The sequence below is a fragment of the Triticum aestivum genome, chromosome 7B (assembly GCF_018294505.1).
Source record: "Triticum aestivum cultivar Chinese Spring chromosome 7B, IWGSC CS RefSeq v2.1, whole genome shotgun sequence".
NCBI classification, from domain to species: domain Eukaryota; kingdom Viridiplantae; phylum Streptophyta; class Magnoliopsida; order Poales; family Poaceae; genus Triticum; species Triticum aestivum.
Genome location: NC_057813.1, coordinates 119,254,366 through 119,278,099, shown reverse-complemented (window position 1 = coordinate 119,278,099; position 23,734 = coordinate 119,254,366). Strand labels below are relative to the sequence as shown.

Here is a 23,734-nt window from a genome sequence, read left to right as displayed (position 1 = left end):
GTCAATTCTTCGAAATTCGTACATATCCTGCGGGTTCGGCTCACCTGCAGGGATCACCGCAGGAATTAATGTGCAGGCCCAGTAATAGAGCGCCACGTATCATTTTCTGGTGGGCTAACAACTTTCATTAAGCTAGATTTATTTTGTTACTGCGTTCTCAATTTATTTTCTCTTTCTTGCTGTAGCAGCGATGTTGGTGCCACAAATTTTGAGAGCTCGATGTGCTCAAGGCGGAGCTCGAGTCCGCGCGCGCTGTCCACAACACAGCGGAGCGGAGGATGATGTTGGCGCTGGCGTACCAGAACGAGCTAGAGCGAGGTGAGGAGGAGGCACGGAGGTTGAGGGCCGAGCTGGACGCCACCGACGACCTCGAGAACAAGATGGTGACGGCTTCCGAGCATCCGGCGACGCTAAGAGCTGAGCTGTTTGCGCGCGCCATCGAGGAGGAAGAGACACCCACGGCAAGCAGCACGCCGGGGATGCAGGGCAAGATGAAGACGGAGCTTGAGAAAGCGATGGCGAGCGTCGAGAAGCCAAGGACGAGGCCAAGATCGTCCAGGTCGCCGCCACGTTGCTGCGCGCATACGTGAATAAGGGAAAGCCGCGCTGCGGTGGAAGGAGGGCGTGTCGTCGGCATCCAACCCGTCGCTGGAGGATGAGCTGAGTCGGGTGACCTCTCAGCTCGTCGTGACGCAGGAAGGACTGAGGGACAGCGGCGAGGGGAGGAAGATGACGCCTGAACACCTGATGAGTGATGAGGCACGACGAGACGTGGAGCAGTGAAGCCTAGAGCATGAGCGGCGCAAGAGGAAGTTGCCGCGGCCACCGCGGGCGCACGCGTGGTCAGGGGCGCCGGTTAGACCACGAACGAGAGCCTAGAGGCAGTGATGCGGGAGACACTAGCAGCGAACGCGTCAGCGGTGACTGCCGGTCTGCAGCGGCCTCGGCGGAGGAGCTTGAAACGGTAACAAAATAAATGTAGCTTAATGAAAGTTGTTGGCCCAGAAGACAAGGATACGTGGCGCTCTATTATTGGGCCTGCACATTAATTCATGCGGTGATCCCCTGCAGGTGAGTCGAACCCATATCCTGCGGCCGATTCTGGATCGCGGTTGCCGGCAAATGGGCTTATACTATGCCGATTTAAAGAAAGGAATGGTGATCACCTCCAATATTGTTCGTACAAAATTCTGCACGCGGCGTTGACTGAACGTGTGTCTGCCGTGGCACCAAATTTCAAGCACAAATGTGATCCACATGTCATGAAAAAAAATGGACCCCGACAAACGAACGTTTTCATCGCGAACATTTTTTCATGGTAACTTTAGTTGACGTGAGGTGGCAACTTTAGTTGTTAAGACATGACAACTTTGTCCCAGTTCGTTATTTTGTCGGAAATTGTCATGTTTTCCAACCTCGCGTGAACCGCGTGAACTAAAGTTACCGTGAAAAACGTTCGGGTTGCCATGCTTAACACTCGAATCGTTCGAGGGTTATCATTTCCCAATTTTTTTTTGACAAATTTAACCATGAATAGTAGCCAAAACCATTGTTCGGATGAATAACATTTTTTCCTAACTGTGTGAAATGGAATGGATCATGGCCTTTAATGGGGTTAATTGGACATTTGTTACACCCTAAATTCATTTTTATTATGTCGTCTAAAAATCATTATTATTGTGCCACATTCATCCCTCAGTCTTTCGCAATAATTATGTCTTGATTATCTTCTGAGGGGAAAAAATAACAAGGCCATAATAAATTACATCGTACATTTTGTTACAACAGAAAAGAGATAGGAGTACCAACATCACCATAACGACCGATGAAATTTATCTATAAGACACCTACCACCTTTGGCTATGGGTCTAAAAATATCCTAACCATGCCAAAAACCTTATAACCAATGACTTTGGTTGGCTCTTTCGTCAACACCTTAAAGGCTTGTTGGGTTTAATGGGGATTGAAGATGATTGAGGGGGACTAATATAAATCTCTTGCAGGTCAAAATCGCTTTTGATCTCCTCCAATCTTCTTGGGAAGGTGATAATACGAACAAGCTCGAACATAAAAACAAAATGGAAGGGGAAGGAGTGGCAGGAAGTTTTTTTTAAAAAAATTAGGAGTGGTAAGAAGTTTGAGGGAAGAAAGAAGAAAGGATTGCAGACATTAAGGGAGCTTTCTTTCTTGAGACGTTGCACTGGTCAGCTGGAGCATTGTCTTTCTATCTATTTGGTTACATTTTTCTTAAAAGGAGGATTACCTCGGCCTCTGCATCAAACGATGCATGCAGTCATCTTGTTAAATCTATTTGATTACATGTACTAGCTCTCTTGCATGGTTCGAAAAGAAAAACTACTACACTTTTGCTAATTCCTAGGCAGCAGAATTTTTTGCAATCTAAGTTGACTTTCTAACCCAAAGTCGCACCATATTTCACTTGTGCTTGCACGTTTCAAAAAAGGGCATGATTCATGCCATGTATATAGAACATGTTATTCTATTCAATTGTGATAATTTATGTCTCTTGATTTTAAATTTTAAACTTCTGTCAGGGTTTTGTGCCAAGATTTTTAATCCTTCTTTCTTACATTTTTAGGCCATCCTAGTCAACCCATCTGGGTTGCTTTTTTTTTTTTGCATGGTAATACGTGTCCCATTCATCGAGAAATAAGGGATCGAGATCGAGCGCTTTCTGCGCCTCCTCAGAGTTTAGTGGATTCTGGCCGTCCGATTCGTTTGCTTGATTTGTCTCCCACCATCGGATCGAGCCACCGGAGAGCCTTCGCCGTCGGATCGAACTTGGATTCTTGTAGCAATGAATAGTAACTCTGCCCTCGCGCTTTCGTTTACTCTGCAATTTCCGTCCGGTTCTCGCCGACGCGTGGGGTCTCTCGCTGGTAGGCCCCGCGTGTCATTTGCTGTGGCTGGAACGCATTCTCGTGCGGCTCGTCGGTGCTCACGACAGGCAAAAGATCTCGTGCCACCGCCGAGATTCTTATCGCCCACCGAGGGTAATTTTTGGGATTTCGCATAGCCTCTTGCCTCGTGCCTTCTGTCGATTCGTGGCTTCGTCCCCAATCGGTGAGGAGGGCGACGATTGGGTGAGAACCCTAGCATCCACTCCCCATCGTTGTTCCTCTCTTGCAGCCTGCCTCACTACTGCTGCTCTCGCCGCCGAGCTCGCCCGCTGCCGCTGCCGCCGCATCATCTTCTCCTCCTGGGAACCCTAGAGCGTCTACTCTCCTGGCTGTTCGTATCTTGGCTCGCCACAAAAAATGGGCACGGGTGGGTAGGACGAGGCCATGGCTAGGGTTTCAGGCTGGGCATCGCCTTCGTCGCCGGCGCGGCTCCGGTGGACTCCGGTGGCTCCTCTCCGTCTCCTTTTCCGTCACCACGCGCGGCTCCGCTTCCCGCCGGCCATGGGGTGCAGCCTTACAGGGGCGCATCGGGCTGGGCATCCTCTATTTCTGGTGAGTTCATCCCCCTCCTCCTTCTCTCTGATCTGATCTGCTCTAGCTCTTACCCTCTCCTCTTCTTCCTTCTCTATCAGAGTGCATGGGGCGGTTTGAGGCGCACTTGTGGAACAAGAACACCTGGACAGAACCGCAGAGGAAGAAGTCAGTCTCCGTCTCAATCTCGATTTCCTTGTGGACTGAAAGCTAATGCCATGTCTTTTATGTGATTTGATGCCTCTGGTTCTTCCATGATATATTTTATTTGCTGTCTTGAAGGATGGCTTGGTTGATGCAATCCGTGTATCCCTCACAGATCCACTTGGAACTCATGCTGCAGACCATCAATTAGGTGTGGTAATGAACTTTTCCTTTCCTGAGCATTTCATTTTCCTCTTGTTTTTAGTTGCTATACTGTAATGGTGTTTTTCAGTGGTGCTTTGCCTTATTTATTGCTATATATTTATCATTTTGAATACTGTGTGACCTGCTAATTTAGACATTGTTGGCACACCTATTATTTTTTGGATTATATTAGTTTAGATGGTTCATGGAGTTTTGTGGCATTTTTATTTTTCTTCTCTAGATCCGTTGTACTTTGTAGCTGAAATTTCATTATGTATGAATGAAAAAGAACGGGAATAAGCAGACCATGTGTATAAATATCACTAACTACTGATACTTTCTCCTTAGGATCAAGTATAGGTTGTTTTCATCCAAAGAAATGCATTATAGATTTACCAATTATGTGTTTACAATCTGAAATAGGCTAACCAGCAAAAAAATTGGTTCAATTATGATATTATTGTTCAATCCAAAGAAATGCATTATAGATTTACCAAGTATATAAGTAGTATACTCTAGAAGTTTGGCACTGCTCATTTTTTGTCATTTAAGAGTTCTATATTGTTATGTTCCTGTAGTAACCATTTGGTTTTGATGGCAGGATAACCATGCTCGGCATCCACATGAACAATTTGTTTCAATGACCACCCAGGTAATTCAGATGCTCCATTTGGTTCTTGGATATTCTCCCTGCTGCTCATTTCACAACTACGTCAATCTGTTGTTTTCAAACAGTAAGGGAGAAAGCTACTGATACAGTATATATTGGACATTGAATTGGTGCTCCATGGAGCCAGGGCACCATGATTTATGCACAAATCCAAACCAAATTTGATTATAGTTTTTTTTGGAAATTTTAGCTCTGGGGTATAATACCTGATTATTATAGAATTCAAGTACTCTACATCTAGGATATTGCTGTGTATATCTATTTCTGCATACCATACTGCTTGTATATAAAATCAACATATATCTGCAGTCAAACAATCATTAGAAAAAGTAACTGCAATTTGGCTTTAGTACAAATATTTCACATATATGTGCCTTAGTTCTATGTAATGCTTTGTTGTTCTCTAAGGTATCCTCCTATCTTTGATGGAAGTAGTAGCATTTTTCTGGCAGTGCTGCTTGTTAATCAATGTAAATCCTAGAGAATCATGTAATTAAGGATAGCCTTTGTTATTGTAATCGTAGATTGATCCTAATTGGGATCCTGTACATCTGGATGTAATCTTGATGATGAAGTATCATCAAGTATATATTCATGGCAAGGCCCAAGGGGTAAATCACGACAACCAATCATGTTTAACTCTGCTTTCTCTTGCCTTCGGCGGCCCCACGTGTGTCGTGCTCGTGGACGTGTGTGCGTCCTGATCGTGGCCGGCTCTTGCTGCTATTTTTGCTGTGTGTCGTGTTGCTACTGCTGTTGATTGCCGGCTGTTGCGCATGTCTTGCTTGTGGCCGGCCCTGGCTGCTCATGTCCTACAATTTCTGCTATTGTTAGTTTTTGCTTGCTTCGGTTTTTCTTTTTGGAAATTATGTATAGAATATGTCTTCTGTTGTATACAACTTTATTCTTTCAAAGAAAATAACTAAACAGTATGTGTTTCTACCCTCACCTTTTTTATCTGTTCAAATCCTATTTTACTTGGAATTATTTGAAATTCTGGGTCACTTTATCTGTTGGTGCAGCAGCTTGCATCTACAAGAATAGGTTATCAAAGAAACTGAATCTGGAAGGTTAAGACATTAGACATCTATTGACAGGTACCAACATGTCATCTTTGTCCGTGTGTACCCGACGTTGATCTGATTTGAAGTTGGTTTATTCAATTCTTTAGTAGTGATGCATACAGATATGATGGAAATACTCGAAAGTAGCACTTGTTTATGTGAGGTTTAGTGTGTAACCGCTCAAGTTTTAATATATGCATCACTACTATAGTCCTTTGTTATCCCAGCCTCGGCCGATCGGGTCGCAGTTGTTTCTTTCTGTATGACTATTGTTTCAACATGTGTGTGTTGCAGCCATGATCAAGAGCCGGCTGCACATGCAGCAGAGACATAGAATTATATTTACTGCCTGTAGTAGACGCATCCAAGTTGGACTTGCGTAGAAGGATTGAGACTAATTTTATGTTCCCATGTAGTAGCGATTCCTTGGTATTTAGATGATGCCAATATTGTATATCAGTAATCCATCTGGTGTTTTCCCCTTACATTTGTGCATTCTACAAAGGTGTTCAATTTTTCAGCTTCAATAATTCTATTTCTTTTTGCTCATTTTGTTCCTACGGGTCATGAACTATCCCCTTCTTGCCATCAATGCCCCGGGCATTGTTAGTACAGAAGTACCCGCTCCTACCTTATTCACATTTAAGTTTCATCTTTTCCATTGATTTATTAGTAAACTATATTTTCTAATTGAACTATAGCCTGTCAAAATAATTATAGCAAGGTCGTGTGTACATTTGTACCAACAAGCGAATCCACTATCAAATGCATTGTGCAATAATACATAAATAGGTAAATAGATGCTGATTCGGACACTTATGAAACTCAAATCACAAATTTAGGATGAATGGAGCAAACATCAATGACCGCATATGGATCAATGACGATGAAGGTGTTAATTCCCGCCTCTATTTGTTATGACTGCTTATGGATCGAAATCTGTTGGATTAGTATATAGCACACGTTGTCATTCCTTGCTTAATAGACACGCACTGCTCTTTTTGTCATGGCTGCTCTGCAGTAAATGCACGATGTTTCACTTTAGCCTGAGTCTTCTGTTCGGTAATTGTTGTTTCTCCCTGAAACAAAACTGACACTGTAATCCAAACATCCAGCTGGGTACTGACAAGAAGTACCAATTTAGGAGGACAGTGAGAGAGCTCAGAGGTAATAACACAGTTGATGAACATATTTGGTGCCTTCTGGTGCAAACAGTGGAAGTCTTTTAGTGAGCATATATTCATGTCAAACTTCTATGCTACTTACTCTTTGATCGCCTGTTCCCCTTCTTCCTTAGTTGTAGGGCTCGGCATGAAGAACACATTGGAGGACCATTTACGATGCCTTCTGGTGCAAATAGTGGAAGTCTTTTAGTAAATATATATTCATGTGAAACTGAAATTTAGACAACATTAGATGAACATTATTGTACTGAATCTTCACTGTATTGTTACTCTGTATGAACGTATATGCTAAACCAGGATTACTACTGGACTTAGCATTACCTGCTTACCAAAATGTTGGGACTGGCACCCTTGCGCCAAGGCGCGATCCCGATCTAGTATCGTAATATAGTAGCACATATTATGAGCTGGTCCATTAAGAAAGAACTTTGACCAGTCAAGTAAACAGCCAACCTTCCTTTAAAAAGGGTAAACATCCACTTTCCATAAAATGTACCTTCATTAGATGCAAATCACAAAGCTAACAAAAAAGTGACTGAAATTTCAGTAACCTCAAGCAACTGTTCAATTGATAGGCCTCGGCCATCAAGGATTCAGACAGCCGTATGACATACCAAGAGGGAGCTGCAGAGGTACAACTTGTACAAGTTGGAAGCAGAAGAACAGGAGCTAGTAAGAAATTCCAATAGTATTTCTGCCAAAATCACCGGTTGAGGAAATTCGAAAAGAGAATGGAGATCGTCCTCGTAGCAGCAGCATGGCACTGCAAGTCTGCACTTTGATGATACACAACGTATAGATACACAAAATGGCAGCATTGTTAACCTTGCCCTTTGGTATAACCTTACAATATGTACGGCTCGTATAGTACAACATTACCCACTGAAAAGGAATGCGAACAAAATGTACAGCAAGTTTGAGAACTCGACTCAACAAATGATGGACGAACCACAATTGATATGGCATGCTCCAATCTTAGGAAGCCAGAAGCCTGTGTTGACAAATGATAGATCTTCTGAACTCTGAACAGAAATAATATAGTTGTTTTTCCGTCTGTCAGATATACAGATAATACACTCGCGGTAACAATGCTGTTCCCAGCCTGACCTATCAAAAATACGGCAGCAGCAACACCGTAGCTCAGATGCAAAAATTAGTTCCTGATCTACCACAATCCAAGTGCAACACAATGTCAAGCTGATCAGAGCAGTCAGTAAACTGAATTTGATCCCAATCAGCTGTGCTGGAACCATATTTAGAATGCACGGTTGTTGTTCAGCTTAAAGCGAGAACTTTGTCACCCAATCTAAGTTGATTCCGGTGGTGCTTCATGTCGAGGTATCAGCCAAAGAGCCAAAACAAGCTCTGGGCCTCTGGCTGCATAATACCGTTACAGGCACAAGAAACTCCCAGAATGTCTCAATTATCTGTTCTGCACATACACTCTGGACAACGTGGATGTCTGAATATGCTCCTCGCAATTGGCCTCTCATGGACTTGCTTAGTTTGTTGTATGAGTTTGTTTACTCTAGTTTCAAATTCCTTCCACTCTATTGTGACATTCTTCACAAGTATGCTGGCTAGGCGACGCTTATTTGGTCTTAATGTGGGAAGGTCCCCACCACCATAGTACATGCGGTATCCTTGAACAAGAGAAGAGAACTGGCTGCCTGGGTCAGTCATAGCAAATGCATCAGCTGATGCACATGCAATAAAGTCCAAAGCTGCCAACTGCAAATGACAAGAGAAAAAAAAAATATTTCATCAAGTATAATTAGAATGCATAAGGTGCTTATTTTTTTCGAATTAAGGAGCAGAGCTCCCAATTTCATTTCATTCAAAATGAAACTGATAACACAGTTGTTGGTGCTGACCCCTCGAAAACGAAAGGCTCGACTTCTTTATCATGTACGTGCAGACTTTCATTCAAAATTCTGATATTGCTAATATTCTTTATCATGTATGCCACTCTAGTGGTTCGAATTTGAATTTCACACATGAGACACCTTAAGTACGGAACTGGCAAACGAAATACTTAAGCTGCCCACATGAGCCACCCTTACAGTGGAGCACGTAAAATTAGAGCATTCCTGGTGTTGCACATGCAAACTTGTATACATTTCAATCAAATTGTAGGCTATATCGAAGGTCCATACCCATTCGAGGCTTAAAGCCTTCAAGAAGCGTCTTTGCCTATGAATGATTTACATCCATGTCTAACGACATTGTGTTTGCATAGTTTTCTACCTATATACGGAATCAAATAAAACATCTTATCAAAAGTTACCTGCGATGAGAAGTTTCTGAATGGTTCAAGCTCTGATGGGGACAGAAGTGTTTCTTTAGTTACTATAGCAGGATAAAGGCGACTTATGGCAGCCATCCTATGCCTCCCTCCATAAATTTCAGCACCTGCAATGTATATACTAGTCCTGCGCTTGAAACCAATAGCAGCAAGCATAAGCGCAGCTTCTTCAGGTGCAAGGGGGCATTTGCCTTCAGATCGCAAGAAAGCAGCAGAGGGCAACCTGAAACAATAATTGGACTTTCAGAAACACATATTTTTTTTTTCTGAGAGGCAAGTATATTTGATTGGACATCATTTGATTTGGATGGAACATTTTTCAAAATTAGATACAAAGAAGACCATTTCATTGTCATGAATGCCCAAACAGGGCATCAAAAAGTATCTAGAAATGGAAAGCATAGGATGGCATACATACTTTGTTGTCCTCTTGATTTCTGTCAGAGCAGGAAAATGAATTTGACGATACATCTCTAATTCCTCTTCCTCATCTTTCCCACCACCAAAGTAACACATTGAGTATGCAACCATATCAATCTCAAATCTGAGATGAACTGCTAGATATTTGGACGACTCGTTTCTGTTCCCACTGGGGATGGATTTCCCAGCAAAATGACCTAAAAGATTATCTTGCAAAGGAGATAGATGGGGCATGTGGCCATGCAATCTCTCTACGAGTAATGCACCAGTTTCTTGTATTTTGTGTACAAAACGAAGAGCATGAAAGTTACATCTGCATCGCAATCTCTGTAGAACAGTTAGCACATATATAATTAGAACATGCTTTCAAATTATTATTTCTCACTTACACAGTGAAATTCTAATGCTTTATCCATGTGTCATGTATGTAATTTTAATATGTGGCTGAATCAGGAACAGAGGAATAAGAAACCTAGCAAACATAGTTATAGCTTCTTTATTGTATCTCACTTCATATATGGGTTGGAACTCGTGTCATAGCTCTGGTATGCGTTTTGTAAAAATACACTGCCCACCACCAGTATTTATGCAACCTTAGACTAACAATGTTTGAAGAGAACTCATGGAATTTAACACGCATATGGCTTTGCAGGTAAATGGAAACAATCAATAGAAAATGGCAATACCTGAAGTTGAAAAGGTATCGGGTCAAAAGATAAGCGATTGCCAAATCCTACAAAGTGGACAACTCTGTTCTTCAGTAAAATTGGTAGTATCTTTTTTACATATATACTTGGCTTTGCCTCTTTCATGACATCTGTATCATTAACCTACAGAAGAATAAGAGTTGGGCAATACAGTATGAGCATCAAAACCATTTTTCAACCTCTAGAGCTTTCTGCAAATCAGAGATTACTTACAAGGCTACCAATTGCCTCCAAATCTAACGATTGCAACTCCAAAGGAAGCTCCTTCACAATCCGAATATCAGGTTTCAAATATTTGATAAAATAATCCTCCTGATATATATCTCGAAACTGGCTACGATATTGAATTTAATTGTACTTTAGAACATAGTAGAATTATTCAACCACTGACACAAGCTATCAACACATAAGACTAAGATGAACTTATTTTGTAAGGAAATGATGAAATATACCTTTTGTCCAGCCAAACATTACTGTACAAGAACTTTGGAATGACAAGAGTTGCGTTGAGCAACCGGGATATGGTAACGGCATTACAGATCTGTTAGAAGATAAACCAGAATGCACTTAAAATTAATGAAATAAGTTTGAATAGCAGTTAAGAAATCTAGAGCTTGAACTGCAGTTTCCTTCAAGTTTTTTTTAATTAGACCAGGAAAACTGAAAGATGTTTCAAATTACATAAGACAAAAAAATGTTTACAATCCTCTTGCTCCAACTTGCTGTGAAGTGAGAGTCTTGTGGGATTCATGCTAATGATGTTTGTCATCCTTGGCCAAGCTTTGGCATCATATTTATGGCAAACCTTTTTATAAAGAGGATACGGATTCAACACAGAACATACTTCATAGTCTGGATAAATCATAACTTGCTTTAAAAAAATGAAATGTATTAAATTTATGCCCCCCCTAAAATGAAGTAAAGTGTGACATTGATTACAATTATTCAGGTAATGAACAACCCAGAGTCTTGTATGATGTTAGAACTCAAGTAAACCACCATCCTCCAATCCATCAAGGAACGAAGAAAACAGTCTTCTTCTCATTGTCTATTTGCATGTAACAACTGCAGACCTCTTCCACACTAAAACCTTGAGGACTAAATAGAGCGCATCTGATGTTACACAAGTTAGGACTACTCACCGCTACCCTTTGCTGGTTTATTCCACCATTTGCACTGATGATGATGTAACCATTGGTTTCCTCTGTAGTTAACAAACAGGGGGCTAATTAAAACAACAGAATGGTAACTCATAACACGAAAGGGGTGGGAGACAAAATCATTGATAGTGTGTGGGTAAGTGCAAAACAGCAACAGTAATGCTTACCTGATGAACTGATATTGCCTGATGCTTTCCAATCCCTTTGGTCAGAGCAAGGTTTCCACAAAGTAGCATTTATTGGTTCTTTCCATAGGTCTTTGGGTTCTGGCCTATTATCTGCCTAGGTGATTAACAGTACACATTACAAAAGAAAAAATTTCATCAACATGCGAACCAACTTTGAACTTGGGATGAACACATAGTTGCATTTACGAATGCTTTGCTACCTCTGCCAAAGCATGGGCCGCCAAAGCGAGCAGGTGTGTGAGCATGACCGGGTGAGGCCTCTTCCCCTTTTCAGTAGCATTCACCTCTTCCTTGAAACATTTGAAAACACAAAATCATCCCTGGGTAATGTTATATTATATCCAACAGCATACATGTTTACCTTTATACAAAGAAAAAAAAAGATAGCTTTCATTCCCTCAAGCAAGATGCACCTTACATGGAATCCCATAATGACATTGTCCGTAAAAACAATAATGTATGGCAGTAATGGAAATAAGGAGGGTGTATTGACTAATCCCGGGATTATAGTACCCCCGGTGCTCCCAAGCAGAGAAATCCTCTAACGGTCATGAAAATTTCTGAAAATAACGAAATATCAACATTAACACAGCATGCACCTGCAATAACATAAAAATATCAAACCCAAATTCGGCCTACACGTTGATAAACAGAAAGGACGAATTCTGCTGTGCATAACGTCTGATCCAAATCGGGTGAGTAATAGCCCACAGAGTCAGACAATACTGACAGCAGGATTGTTTTTTTCTTTCTCGACGAGTAGTTCGAATTTGGATTTGAAATTTCTGACATGGTAGGCGCATATCATGAAAATGCTGTCCTTTTTCTCCATAAATTTCCATGACCTCAAGAGAGTGGGTTTCTGAGCTCAGTAGTACTAAAGCAAGTTGATGGATAGTAGATGTACAACTACGAAGTTTTTGTCGAAGAACAGAACATTATTATTTTTGAAGCTTATGAAATAGTAGTTCAACATCGCGACACACTGCATTTTGCTATTTTGCACTCTTTCAAGTCCGCCGGCTAAAAACCCTCTTAACCAAAAGCCAGATTGCGAAATGTAGCAACGAGCCATGTTCTCCGTCCCCTAGAAGCAAGCATAACCCGAGGACCTAAGCCGAATCAAAGCCAGGAAGCACTCAAAGAGAAGCACCGGCATTACCAGGGTGGAGAGCGAGGAGTTGGTCGCGCGGGGCGGGTGGCGGCGGAGGCGGAAGCGCGGGCGCGTGGCGGGGTCCTGGAGGCGGGAGAACATCCACCAGTTCATGAGGAAGAAGAAGGCGACCAGGGCGCCCCAGCAGAGCAGCCCGCGCGGGCGGCGCCACGCCCTGCGCCGCCGCCGAGTCCGCAGCACGGAGGCGGCCGGGGAGCTCGCCGAGGCCGGCGGCGGGAGCAGCGGCGGTGGCGACGCCGCCTCCGGCATCGCGGGTGGCGGCCGGATTTGGATCTCGGGCGCGCGCGCGGGGAGGCAGGGGATTTGGTGGGAGTGGGAATCGAGCGAGCTGCGTGGGTGGGAAAGGGATGATCGGCGTGGGTTTAGCGGAGTGCGGCTGCGATTGATTGCGAGCTTAGTTTAATTGATTGATGGAAAGTGTGCTGCACGCTGGAGTTTGTGCAGATCGGAGGAGGGATGGGTTAAAAGTTGGTTAGCTGTAGGCGTGGCACGGAAGGAAGGAAGCTGTGCGGACGGTCACGTGAGGTGAGCGTGCTTCTTCCTCTTTCTTTTGGTGAGTGCTAGGCGTAGGTGCACCGGCCCAAATTTGCGCCGGTTAGCACGCGGCTGCTTGATATGTCTGGCATTCACTCCATTCAGCCCTTCTCTTTTGTCATCGATCTCACATGAAGACAAAAGAAATCCCCCCGCATCGCACATCTCGCAGCTCTTCAGCTCGTCGCCTCGTCGCTCACGGAGACGGTCTCGCAACCCATTGGTGAGCTGCAGGGCACCGCCGACCGCAGCTCCACCATTGTCGGCTCCAGCTCCACCACCGTTTTGAGTGCATCTTCGCCAATAATGGTTGTAGCATGGTCGTGGTCAGTTGCAGCTTCCTGTCGATGGATGCAGCAAAACGTGGCCCGACGCGATGCTTGTACCAGTGTGTGTTGCCTGGTTGTAGCACCCATGAGCAAGGATGGCAGCAGTGGATGCCAGTTGTAGCCATCGTAGACAACGGTTGTAGCAGTCGCGGCCAATGATGGCAGTAGTGGATGTCGGTTGCAGCCGCCGCAGATGATGGTTGTAGCATTGCACGCCGTCGGTTCCAGCAAAAACCAGGCCTTTGTTGTCTCCAGCAAAAAAATATCGAGGAATGTTGGAACCTGCGAGAAGATTTGCTGGAACCACACTCACATTTTGCTAGAACTGGCCTTCGTCATCTCTAGCAAAAACACGCCGAGGATGTTGAATCCAGCGAGACAATGTGCTGGAACCGGCACTTGCATTTGCTGGGAACGGTGGTCATATTTGCTGGAACTAATTGTGGTGAGTGCGGTGACCGGCGAGCCACGTTGCTTCGACAACAGGGGGTTGTAGCTTCTCCACGCCAAGGTTGCAGCTTCGCGTCATGGGTACCAACACCCCACCATAGCGAGGATGTGCGGCGTCGCTGGTTGCAGCCTCCCCTCGACAATGATGTGCGCGCGTTGGGGGATTGAAGCTCGGCCTCTCCGGTTGCAGATCCTCCACTACGAGGTTGCAACTTTTTACGCGAGGTTGCAACTCCCCTGCTAGTATTCCTCGCCACCTCGTCCTCTCGCGCATCCTGGCGGCCGCAGAAAAAATGGCGGAGAAGGAACAAGCCATGGTCTGGAGAAGAGATGTGGTGGTGAACGAATGGCCCTGAGGAAACCACGTCAAGAGATAAAGTTGGGGACGTGGGTGGTTGGTCGACCCAGTAACTGTGCAGCGTGGGGCATCTGATCTCCTCCCGTCCAAGGGCTTGAGCGTGACCGGCCGAGTTTTCAGTCGGTCCTCCGTACCCAAACATTTCCCTTTTCTTTTGGCTATATGGTGAATTCAGAGTTAGGGACGGTTCTTTCGGGGCTAGGCTTCTAGTATAAAATAAAATTTTAGTTTAGTCTTAGAATATGTTGGGGAGGGGCAGCTTATTTTCATAGCCACTCATAAGCCTCAAAAGAACTGGCAGGCTTCTAAAAATAAAATTTTATGCTGGACTTCTAGAATAAGCTAGGCAGGGGTTGCTTATTTTCACAACCGTCATAAGCCCCAAAAGAACCGGCAAGCTTCTAAAAATAAAATTTTATGTATGGTTTCTAGAATAACCCGGGGAAGAGGAAGCTTATTTACACATCCGGCCATAAGCCCCAAAAGAATTGGCCTTTGATTTGGTGATACTAGTACATTTAGTACATAAACTTGTACTCATACAAGAAATAAAAACACGCAGAAAAGTGGCCCTTTAACACTAATGCGGATCTAATTTCCTACAAATTGCTCCCATGATGACACTTGGCACGCCACATCGGCTTGCGGCATGCACCCCTCTCTCGGTAAATTATGAGAAAACCTACCCACGGTGTACCAATTTTACTTTAGAAGGTTCCTAGCCAGCACTATCCAAATCCCTAGCTCGTGACATCAGACTCCCCAATTCCCCCTTTCAAAATCTCTAGCCACGTGTGACAACGTCGACACTGCCAACCCTGTATGCCTCTCACGGTTGACAATAAGCCGTTGTACCATGTCGTATACATGAAGGGCTCCACAACGGGCTAGAAGCAGGAAGAAAGGCATTGATGTAGGATGGAAATCCTAAGGCCGATCTTTCACGAAATGGATTGGATCCTACGAAGAACACGACGAGCACGAGGGGAAACGCGAGGGGGAAACACAAGGAGAAACACTCAAATCAACCGGGACGATCACACATGTGCTAGATCCATGAAAATAAAGAGTGATACAAGATTAAAACGCAACAAAGGACGATACAAGTAGCAAGTTCTTCTCCGTGAGGAGGTCTTGAAGGTCTTCCCGTGAGGGGTCTTAAATCCACTTGGGGGATTTTCTCCGTAGAGGTCGTGATCTCCGATGGAGAAGGTATCAAGTGGATGAGCAAAGCTCTCTCTCACAAATGAGTTATCACATTGCTAACCCTAAAAAGAGGAAGGAGGAGGAGTATATATAGTCTAAGTGGGCGAAGGGGTACATGGGCTTCGGCCCAACACGCAGTCAACACACAGGCGTCGGACGTCCGACAGCTACCGGTCGTCCGACGTCTCGCAGGGGCTCGGATGGCCGGTACTTGTCGGATTTCCGATGTTTCGGCTCTAAACAGGCCGTGTCGGATGTCTGGTCGGGGTCGGACGTCCGGGGCGTCTGTCGTCCGGTGGCCTCCATACTTCTGATGTTTTGGTTCTGTACTGGTGGTGCAGGTCATCCGGGCGCAGGGGGGCGTCGGTCGTCCGAGGCGCGTCGGACGTCCGACCACTGTAGCATTCGCAGGCTGAGGCTGATCGACGTCCGGTGACTGGAGACTTTCTATCTACTTATCTTCTCGCTCGTGGTACTTGGTGTCCTTGCCGTCTTGTCCGTTGGCCGTAGCTGATCCGTGGCCTTCCTCCAAGTACCTGATCGCGCATAGGGTCTTCGCTTGAGGTAGTAGCCATGACTCATATGAGAAAGGGGTATGAGGGAGTCCCGGATTAGGGGGTGTCCGGATGGACGGACTATGACCTTTGGCCGGACTCCCGGACTATGAAGATACAAGATTGAAGACTACGTCTCGTGTTCGGATAGGACTTTCCTTGGCGTGGAAGGCAAGCTTGGCGATACGATATGTAGATCTCCTCCCATTGTAACCGACTCTGTGTAACCCTAGCCCTCTCCAGTGTCTATATAAACCGGAGAGGTTTAGTCCGTAGGACGAACAACAATCATACCATAGGCTAGCTTCTAGGGTTTAGCCTCTCTGATCTCGTGGTAGATCAACTCTTGTACTACCCATATCATCAATATTAATCAAGCAGGAGTAGGGTTTTACCTCCATCGAGAGGGCCCGAACCTGGGTAAAAACATCGTGTCCCTTGTCTCCTGTTACCATCCGCATAGACGCACAGTTCGGGACCCCCTACCCGAGATCCGCCGGTTTTGACACCGACATTGTTGCTTTCATTGAGAGTTCCTCTGTGTCGTCACCTTTAGGCCCGATGGCTTCTCCGATCATCAACAACGATGTGGTCCAGGGTGAGACCTTTCTCCCCGGACAGATCTTCGTATTCGGCGGCTTTGCACTGCGGGCCAATTCGCTTGGCCATCTGGAGCAGATCGAAGGCTACGCCCCTGGCCATCAGGTCAGATTTGGAAGTTTGAACTACACGACTGACATCCGCGGAGACTTGATCTTCGACGGATTCGAGCCACAACCGAGCGCGCCGCACTATCACGATGGGCATGATCTAGCTCTGCCGCCGAATAGTGCCCAGAAGGCCGCTCAGGTGTCCGCTTCGACCCTTAGCTCGGAGCCGACTGTGTCAATCGGGGATGGATGGTTGGACACCGCCTCGGGGGCTGCAATCTCTACAGCAATCGAGCCGAATACCAGCCTTGTCCTTTGTGAAGCTCGTGACTCCAAGGTGCTGGACTCCTTTCCGGACTCTGAATCTTCCGCACCCCTTCTGATCGAACCCAATTGGGCTCCGATCATCGAGTTCACCGCCGCGGACATCTTTCAGCACTCTCCCTTTAGCGACATCCTGAATTCACTAAAGTCTCTCTCTTTATCAGGAGAGCCCTGGCCGGACTGTGGTCAGCAAGGTTGGGATGCGGACGACGAAGAAATTCGAAACCCACCCACCACCCACTTCGTAGCCACTATCGATGATTTAACCGACATGCTCGACTTCGACTCCGAAGACATCGGTATGGACGCTGATGAAGGAGACGACCAAGAACCAGCGCCTATAGGGCACTGGAAAGCCACCTCGTCATATGACATATACGTGGTGGACACCCCAAAAGAAGGGAATGGCGATGGAACAACGGAGGATGACCCCTCCAAGAAACAGCCTAAGCACCGGCGTCAGCGGCGCCGCTCTAAATCCCGCCAAAGCAAAAACGGCGAGTCCGGCACCGGAGACAATAACACTCCGGACAGTGCCGAAGACAGCCCCCTCCAACAGGATTCAGCGCAGGAGGCTGGAGAAGCCAGCCCTCATGAGAGAGCGACAGACAGAGAGGTCGAGGACGACAATTATATGCCTCCCTCCAAAGACGAGGCAAGCCTCGACGACGACAAATTTGTCGTGCCTGAGGATCCCGTCGAACAAGAGCGTTTCAAACGCAGGCTTATGGCCACGGCAAGCAGCCTCAAGAAAAAATAGCAGCAGCTTAGAGCTGACCAAGATTTGCTAGCCGACAGATGGACTGAAGTCCTGGCGGCTGAAGAGTACAAACTCGGACGCCCCTCCAAGAGCTACCCAAAGCGCATGCTGCTACCCTAACTAGAGGAGGAAGCAACTAAACCTACATCACCAGCGTATGATGCGGCCGACCGACCACCTCGTGGCCGCGACAGAGAGGCCTCTCGGCCATCCATTCAAGCCGCACCCCGGCGCCGCTCAAAAAATACCAAGGCACGGGGAAACGCGCCAGACCTGCGAGACATATTAGAGGACAAGGCCAGACAAACAAGATCGATCTACGGATCGCGTGGGCACCCCACGACACGTGACGATAACCGTCACGCCGGATATGGCAAATACGACCAGGCCGAACATGGCAGGAAAAGCTCGTATGAGCTACGTCGTGATATAGCCCAGTACAGAGGCGCCGCACACCCACTATGCTTCACAGACGAAGTAATGGATCATCAAATTCCCGAAGGGTTTAAACCCATAAACATCGAATCATACGATGGTACAACAGATCCTGTGGTACGGATCGAGGATTATCTCCTTCATATCCACATGGCCCGCGGCAATGATCTACACGCTATCAAATACCTCTCGCTCAAGCTTAAAGGACCAACTCGGCATTGGCTTAACAGCTTGCCAGCAGAGTCAATTGGTTGCTGGGAGGACCTGGAATCCGCATTCCTTGACAACTTCCAGGGCACTTATGTGCGACCACCAGACGCCGATGACCTAAGCCACATAATTCAGCAGCCAGAGGAATCGGCCAGACAATTCTGGACACGGTTCCTAACCAAGAAAAATCAAATAGTCGACTGCCCGGACACAGAGGCCCTTGCAGCCTTCAAACATAACATCTGTGACGAATGGCTTGCCCGGCACCTTGGACAGGAAAAGCTGAAATCCATGGCAGCCCTCACGACACTCATGACCCGCTTTTGCGCGGGAGAAGACAGCTGGCTAGCTCGTAGCAATAACATGACCAAGAGCCCTGGTAATTCGGATACCAAGGACAACAATGGCAGGTCACGTCGCAATAAGCACATGCGCCGCATTAACAACGACAATACTGAGGATACGACAGTTAATGCCGGATTCAGAGGCTCTAAACCCGGCCAGCGGAAAAAGCCGTTCAAAAGAACTACTCTGGGCCCGTCCAGTTTAGACCGGATACTCGATCGCTCGTGCCAGTTACACGGCACCCCCGAACAACCAACCAATCACACCAACAGGGATTGTTGGGTGTTCAAACAGGCAGGCAAGTTAAGTGTCGAAAACAAAGACAAGGGGCTGCATAGCGATGACGAGGAGGAGCCCCGGTCGCCGAACAATAGAGGACAGAAGGGTTTTCCCCCACAAGTGCGGACGGTAAACATTATATACGCAACCCACATCCCCAAAAGGGAGCGGAAGCGTGCACTCAGGGACGTATATGCGTTGGAGCCAGTCGCCCCAAAGTTCAACCATGGTCTTCCTGCCCGATCACTTTTGATCGTAGGGACCACCCCACTAGCATCCGTCATGGCGGATTCGCCGCATTGGTTCTAGACCCAATCATTGACGGATTTCACCTCACTAGAGTCCTCATGGACGGCGGCAGTAGCCTGAACCTGCTTTACCAGGATACAGTGCAAAAATGGGCATAGATCCCTCAAGGATTAAACCCACAAAGACGACCTTTAAAGGCGTCATACCAGGTGTAGAAGCCAGCTGTACGGGCTCAGCTACACTTGAAGTGGTCTTCGGATCCCCGGATAATTTCCGAAGCGAGGAGTTAATCTTCGACATAGTCCCGTTCCGCAGTGGCTATCACACCCTGATCGGGCGAACCGCATTTGCAAAGTTTAATGCGGTGCCACACTACGCATACCTCCAGCTCAAGATGCCAGACCCTCGAGGAGTCATTACGGTCAATGGAAACACCGAACGCTCTCTCCGAACAAAGGAGCACACGGCGGCCCTGGCGGCGGAAGTACAAAGTAGCCTCTCAAGGCAATTCTCCAGTACGGCTGTTAGACGTCCGGACAACGTCAAGCGCGCCCGAAGTAACCTACAACAAGACCGTCTGGCACGTTCCGAGCAAGCATAGCAGTGCGGCCCCAACCCCAGCCCTTGCGAGATTGCGATACCAGTACCACGCGTACATAATTACGCTCTGGATATACCATGGGCATAAGGGGAGGGGCACAACCACGGCACGCCCAGAATGCGGCTCAACCGCACTAGGGGCTCCCGATTTTGCCATTTCTTTTTTTTATATATATACTTTTAGGACTCCACTATTCGGAAGGCCTGTCCGGCAGTATAATCGCCGAACACGCGATGCAACAGCCAGGGAGACAACAAGCCACGTCGAATGTCCAGGTGGGCTCTATAACAAGCTAAATACATGTCTTACTTAAAGTCTCGCAGCTTGCCCCTAGAGGGGGACATGTCAAATAATCCCATCTCTTGCCTATCACACTATTTGTATTGTTCTGCTCTCATAGCAGCCCTTTAATAAACAATACATATCTCTTGTCTATTATTGCATTCATTTTTTATGTAAATATGTTCAGTTATGACATTATGCAACCGTACACTTTGGTACGGCCAATACACCAGGGGCTTAAGTACCCCAAAATACGGTGTGAGAAGACCGAACACTCTCATGAGTGCGGCACCCCGAACTTATAGCATTATATGCATCGGCTCTGAATCATGTCTTGGGTCAATAGTTGGGTTTGCCCGGCTCCCATGTTTTGGTACCTTACGTTCCGCTATGTCGGCTAAGGTAGCGCTGGGAGAACTACTGCGATTGTGCCCCAGCTGAGCTGGGTTAACACCTCAGTAGAGAAAGCTAAAACTGACCTTCATGATAGGGCGAGAGACCGGTCGCTGTTCGAGAGGTTTTTCGAGTCCCTAAAGACTCATGCCGCTTAGAGCGAGGAGCTGGCTTTGTCCGACCTAGGCGTGGATAGCGCCCTAAACTCGGTCTTCCGAATACTAGGGGCTTCGCCGAAATTTAAAATTATAGAATTCTATGGCAAGTGAGAGTGATAAAGCATTATAAGTCAGATTACCTTATTCGTTGTGCTGAGCGCCTCCCTCGAAGGACCCAAGAATGGGAACAAGAGCGCTTAGGTTTATCCCGAACACCCCACCACTCGTGGCATGGGGGTAGAAGTCGACGACTTGCATCTCTCAGATTCAATAAACGGCCACACAGAAGGTAATATTTTAAATTCAAACAGCGTTGCTTAGCGCATATGAACAAGTTTTCAGCGCACAGGATAAACACGAGCGAGTTTACTCAAAAATTACATCCTTGGAACATTCATTTGCCACAAGGCGGGCACCCTTCAGGACGCCCTCATAATACATCTCGGGCTTGCGATGCTCCTTCCCCTCTGGTGGCCCTTCTGTCACCAGCTTCTCAGCATCCAGCTTGCCCCAGTGCACTTTAGCACGGGCAAGGGCCCTACGGGCGCCTTCGATGCATACGGAGCGCTTGATGACTTCAAGCCGTGGATAGGCGTCCACCAGCCGCCGCACCAGCCCAAAGTAGCTCCCAGGCATGGCCTCCCCAGGCCACAGCCGGCCTATCAGGCCCTTCATGGCTTGTTCGGCTGCCTTATGAAGCTCGACCAACTGCTTCAGCTGGTCGCTCAGGGGCACCGGGTGTCCGGCCTCAGCATACTGGGACCAGAACACCTTCTTTGTCGAGCTCCCTTCCTCGGCCCGATAGAATGCGGCGGCGTCGGATACACTGTGGGGCAGATCTGCGAATGCTCCTGGAGAGCTCCGGATTCGGGTAAGTAACAGGTAATTTACTTTCACGTGCTTGCTTTGCATAAAGAATGCCTTACCCGCCGCAATCCTTTTCATCACCTCAATTTTTTGGAGGGCTTTTTGGGCTTCGGCCTTGGCAGATTTGGCGCTTTCAAGTGCCGAGGCAAGCTCGGACTCTCGAGTCTTCGAGTCAAGCTCTAAACTCTCATGTTTTTTTCACAAGAGCATTGAGCTCTTGCCGCACCTCCACCACATGCGCCTCTTGTTTCTCTTGCTCGGTGCACTCCACGGCCGCATTGTCTTCGGCCTTGGAAAGCGCTTCCTTCAGGGTCGCCACCTCGGTTGTGGCCCCTGTAACATTCACGTTCGTCCTGTCATTATTTGCAACCAGGTATTTTTATATATACTTACATAAGGTACTACATACCTTCCTTGTCCTCGAGCTGCTTCTTGGCACGGCCGAGCTCGTTCTCGGACCGCTCGAGGCTCTGCTTCAATGCATCGACCTCCGCAGTCAGTGCGACAAAGGTCAGCAGCGCAGCCTGCATTCCCATATTGACATATTTATGTTAGACTCCTGCGTATATATTTTTAGATCCTCAGTCCGGCTTTTCTTTCCGAACACCAAACTGAGCATCAGGGGCTATTGTCTATGCGGTAACATTTTTACATGTTTTAAATACATACCTCGAAACCTGTTAGAAGGCTGGTACAGGCTTTTGTCGGCCCGCTCTTGGCGGACTGAACCTTCTGGATCACCGCACTCATAACAGTATGGTGCTCCTCGTCGATGGAGGCGCCGTTAAGCACCTCCAACAAATTGTCCGGCGCCTCTGGTTGGACGGAGGCCGCGGGCGTCGTAGGTTTGCCCTTCTTGCGAGGGGGCCGCCTGCCGGACTTCGGAATCACTGAAGGTTTCGGAGTGGTGTCCGGCCCAGGGCCGGACTTAGATCCCTCTGGGGCTTCATCCCCTTTGGGCCTGGAGTCCGGGAGGTCGCCTTGCGGCGCCTCCAGGACCACCTCCACCTGGTTTAGCCCCTTTTGGGACTCCACCTCAGCATTGTCTGTAGGGCGAGGGGAGGTAGCAGTCGGGAGTGAAGCGCCATTCACATCCGATGAATCCAGGGAGCCGCTCGACGAATCGCCGAGCTGAGCCTTCGGCGGACTGCATGATTGAATTCGGCGTCAGAAGGTACTGTACAATAGAGGAACGCCATGAGCTATTCTGGTATCCAGATACTTACGATTTTGCCAGGGGCTTGGCCCTGGATGGCCATTCCTCTCCGCCTTCGTTGGCGTCGGAGGCATAATCCGGAAGAAGGGTCTTCCCCTTCTTGGACCCTCCGGCCTCCCCAGTTGGGGCGGCCTTCCTTTTCTCCCCCCTCCACTGGAGGGGGAGAGGCTTCTTCTTCCTCCTCCTTGTCTTCGGAGGCGGAGTGCACTTCGGGGTCGTCGGGCGATGAATCCGACACCACCAGGCGCCGGGAACTCTTTTGAGACCCCATGGCCTTCTTCTTGGCCTTCTTCTCCGGCACCACGTGAGGTGCCGGGACTAGCAGCTTCGTCAAGCGTGCATCTGCTGGGCCTTCGGGCAAAGGGGCCGGACAGTGAAACTGTTCGGACATCCTCTTCCAGTCATGTCAAAGGAGCGGGAGTTTAGATCCTACACAGAGTCAAACTATGAAAATCAAGTGTCCTGTAAAGGACAAAAACAAGCTTACTTCAGTGGCTTGGCGCTTTGCGCAGAATCCGCAATCCTTGGTGACGGGAGGGGAGACCTCGGAGCTCTTGAATAGCACCTTCTAGGCATCCTCGTGCTTTGTGTCGAAGAGCCTGGACAAAGTCTGGTGCTGGGCCGGGTCGAACTCCCACAAGTTGAAAGCCCGTCGTTGACACGGGAGGATCCGGCGGAAGAGCATGACCTACACTACGTTGACAAGTTTAACCTTCTTGTTCACCAGGTCTTGGACGCAGGTTTGGAGTCCGGTTACCTCTTCCGAGTTACCCCACAACAGGCCCATCTCTTTCCAGGATGTGAGCCATGTGGGGATGCCAGATTGGAATTCGGGGGCCACTGCCCATTCAGGATCACACAG

The 23,734-nt window shown here is 47.3% G+C and overlaps 1 protein-coding gene and 2 long non-coding RNA genes across 4 annotated transcripts; 2 read left to right on the top strand and 1 right to left on the bottom strand.

Annotated features, from left to right (window-relative positions):
* The first annotated feature begins 3,022 nt into the window (after nucleotides 1–3,022).
* On the top strand, nucleotides 3,023–3,803 carry LOC123161679 (uncharacterized). Its single transcript, XR_006480815.1, has 3 exons — nucleotides 3,023–3,473; nucleotides 3,554–3,620; nucleotides 3,735–3,803. It is a non-coding gene; the product is annotated as an uncharacterized lncRNA (long non-coding RNA).
* Nucleotides 3,804–4,401: 598 nt separating this feature from the next.
* Nucleotides 4,402–7,046, top strand: LOC123161681 (uncharacterized). The gene is made up of 2 exons (XR_006480816.1): nucleotides 4,402–6,701; nucleotides 6,832–7,046. It is a non-coding gene; the product is annotated as an uncharacterized lncRNA (long non-coding RNA).
* A 470-nt stretch (nucleotides 7,047–7,516) lies between these two features.
* On the bottom strand, nucleotides 7,517–13,148 carry LOC123161678 (O-fucosyltransferase 15). 2 transcript variants are annotated; one of them, XM_044579495.1, is made up of 10 exons: nucleotides 12,661–13,148; nucleotides 11,699–11,788; nucleotides 11,478–11,592; nucleotides 11,293–11,354; nucleotides 10,603–10,691; nucleotides 10,364–10,484; nucleotides 10,130–10,273; nucleotides 9,442–9,770; nucleotides 9,006–9,246; nucleotides 7,517–8,449 (listed from the first exon to the last, which is right to left on the bottom strand). In XM_044579495.1, exons 1-10 carry the CDS (start codon nucleotides 12,919–12,921, stop codon nucleotides 8,138–8,140), a joined length of 1,764 nt encoding a protein of 587 aa, XP_044435430.1. In that variant the 5' UTR covers nucleotides 12,922–13,148; the 3' UTR covers nucleotides 7,517–8,137. The 2 variants fall into 2 exon arrangements, with proteins under 2 accessions (XP_044435430.1, XP_044435431.1); XM_044579496.1 differs by having other exon boundaries at nucleotides 11,699–12,058; nucleotides 12,661–12,771.
* Between the last annotated feature and the right edge of the window lie 10,586 nt (nucleotides 13,149–23,734).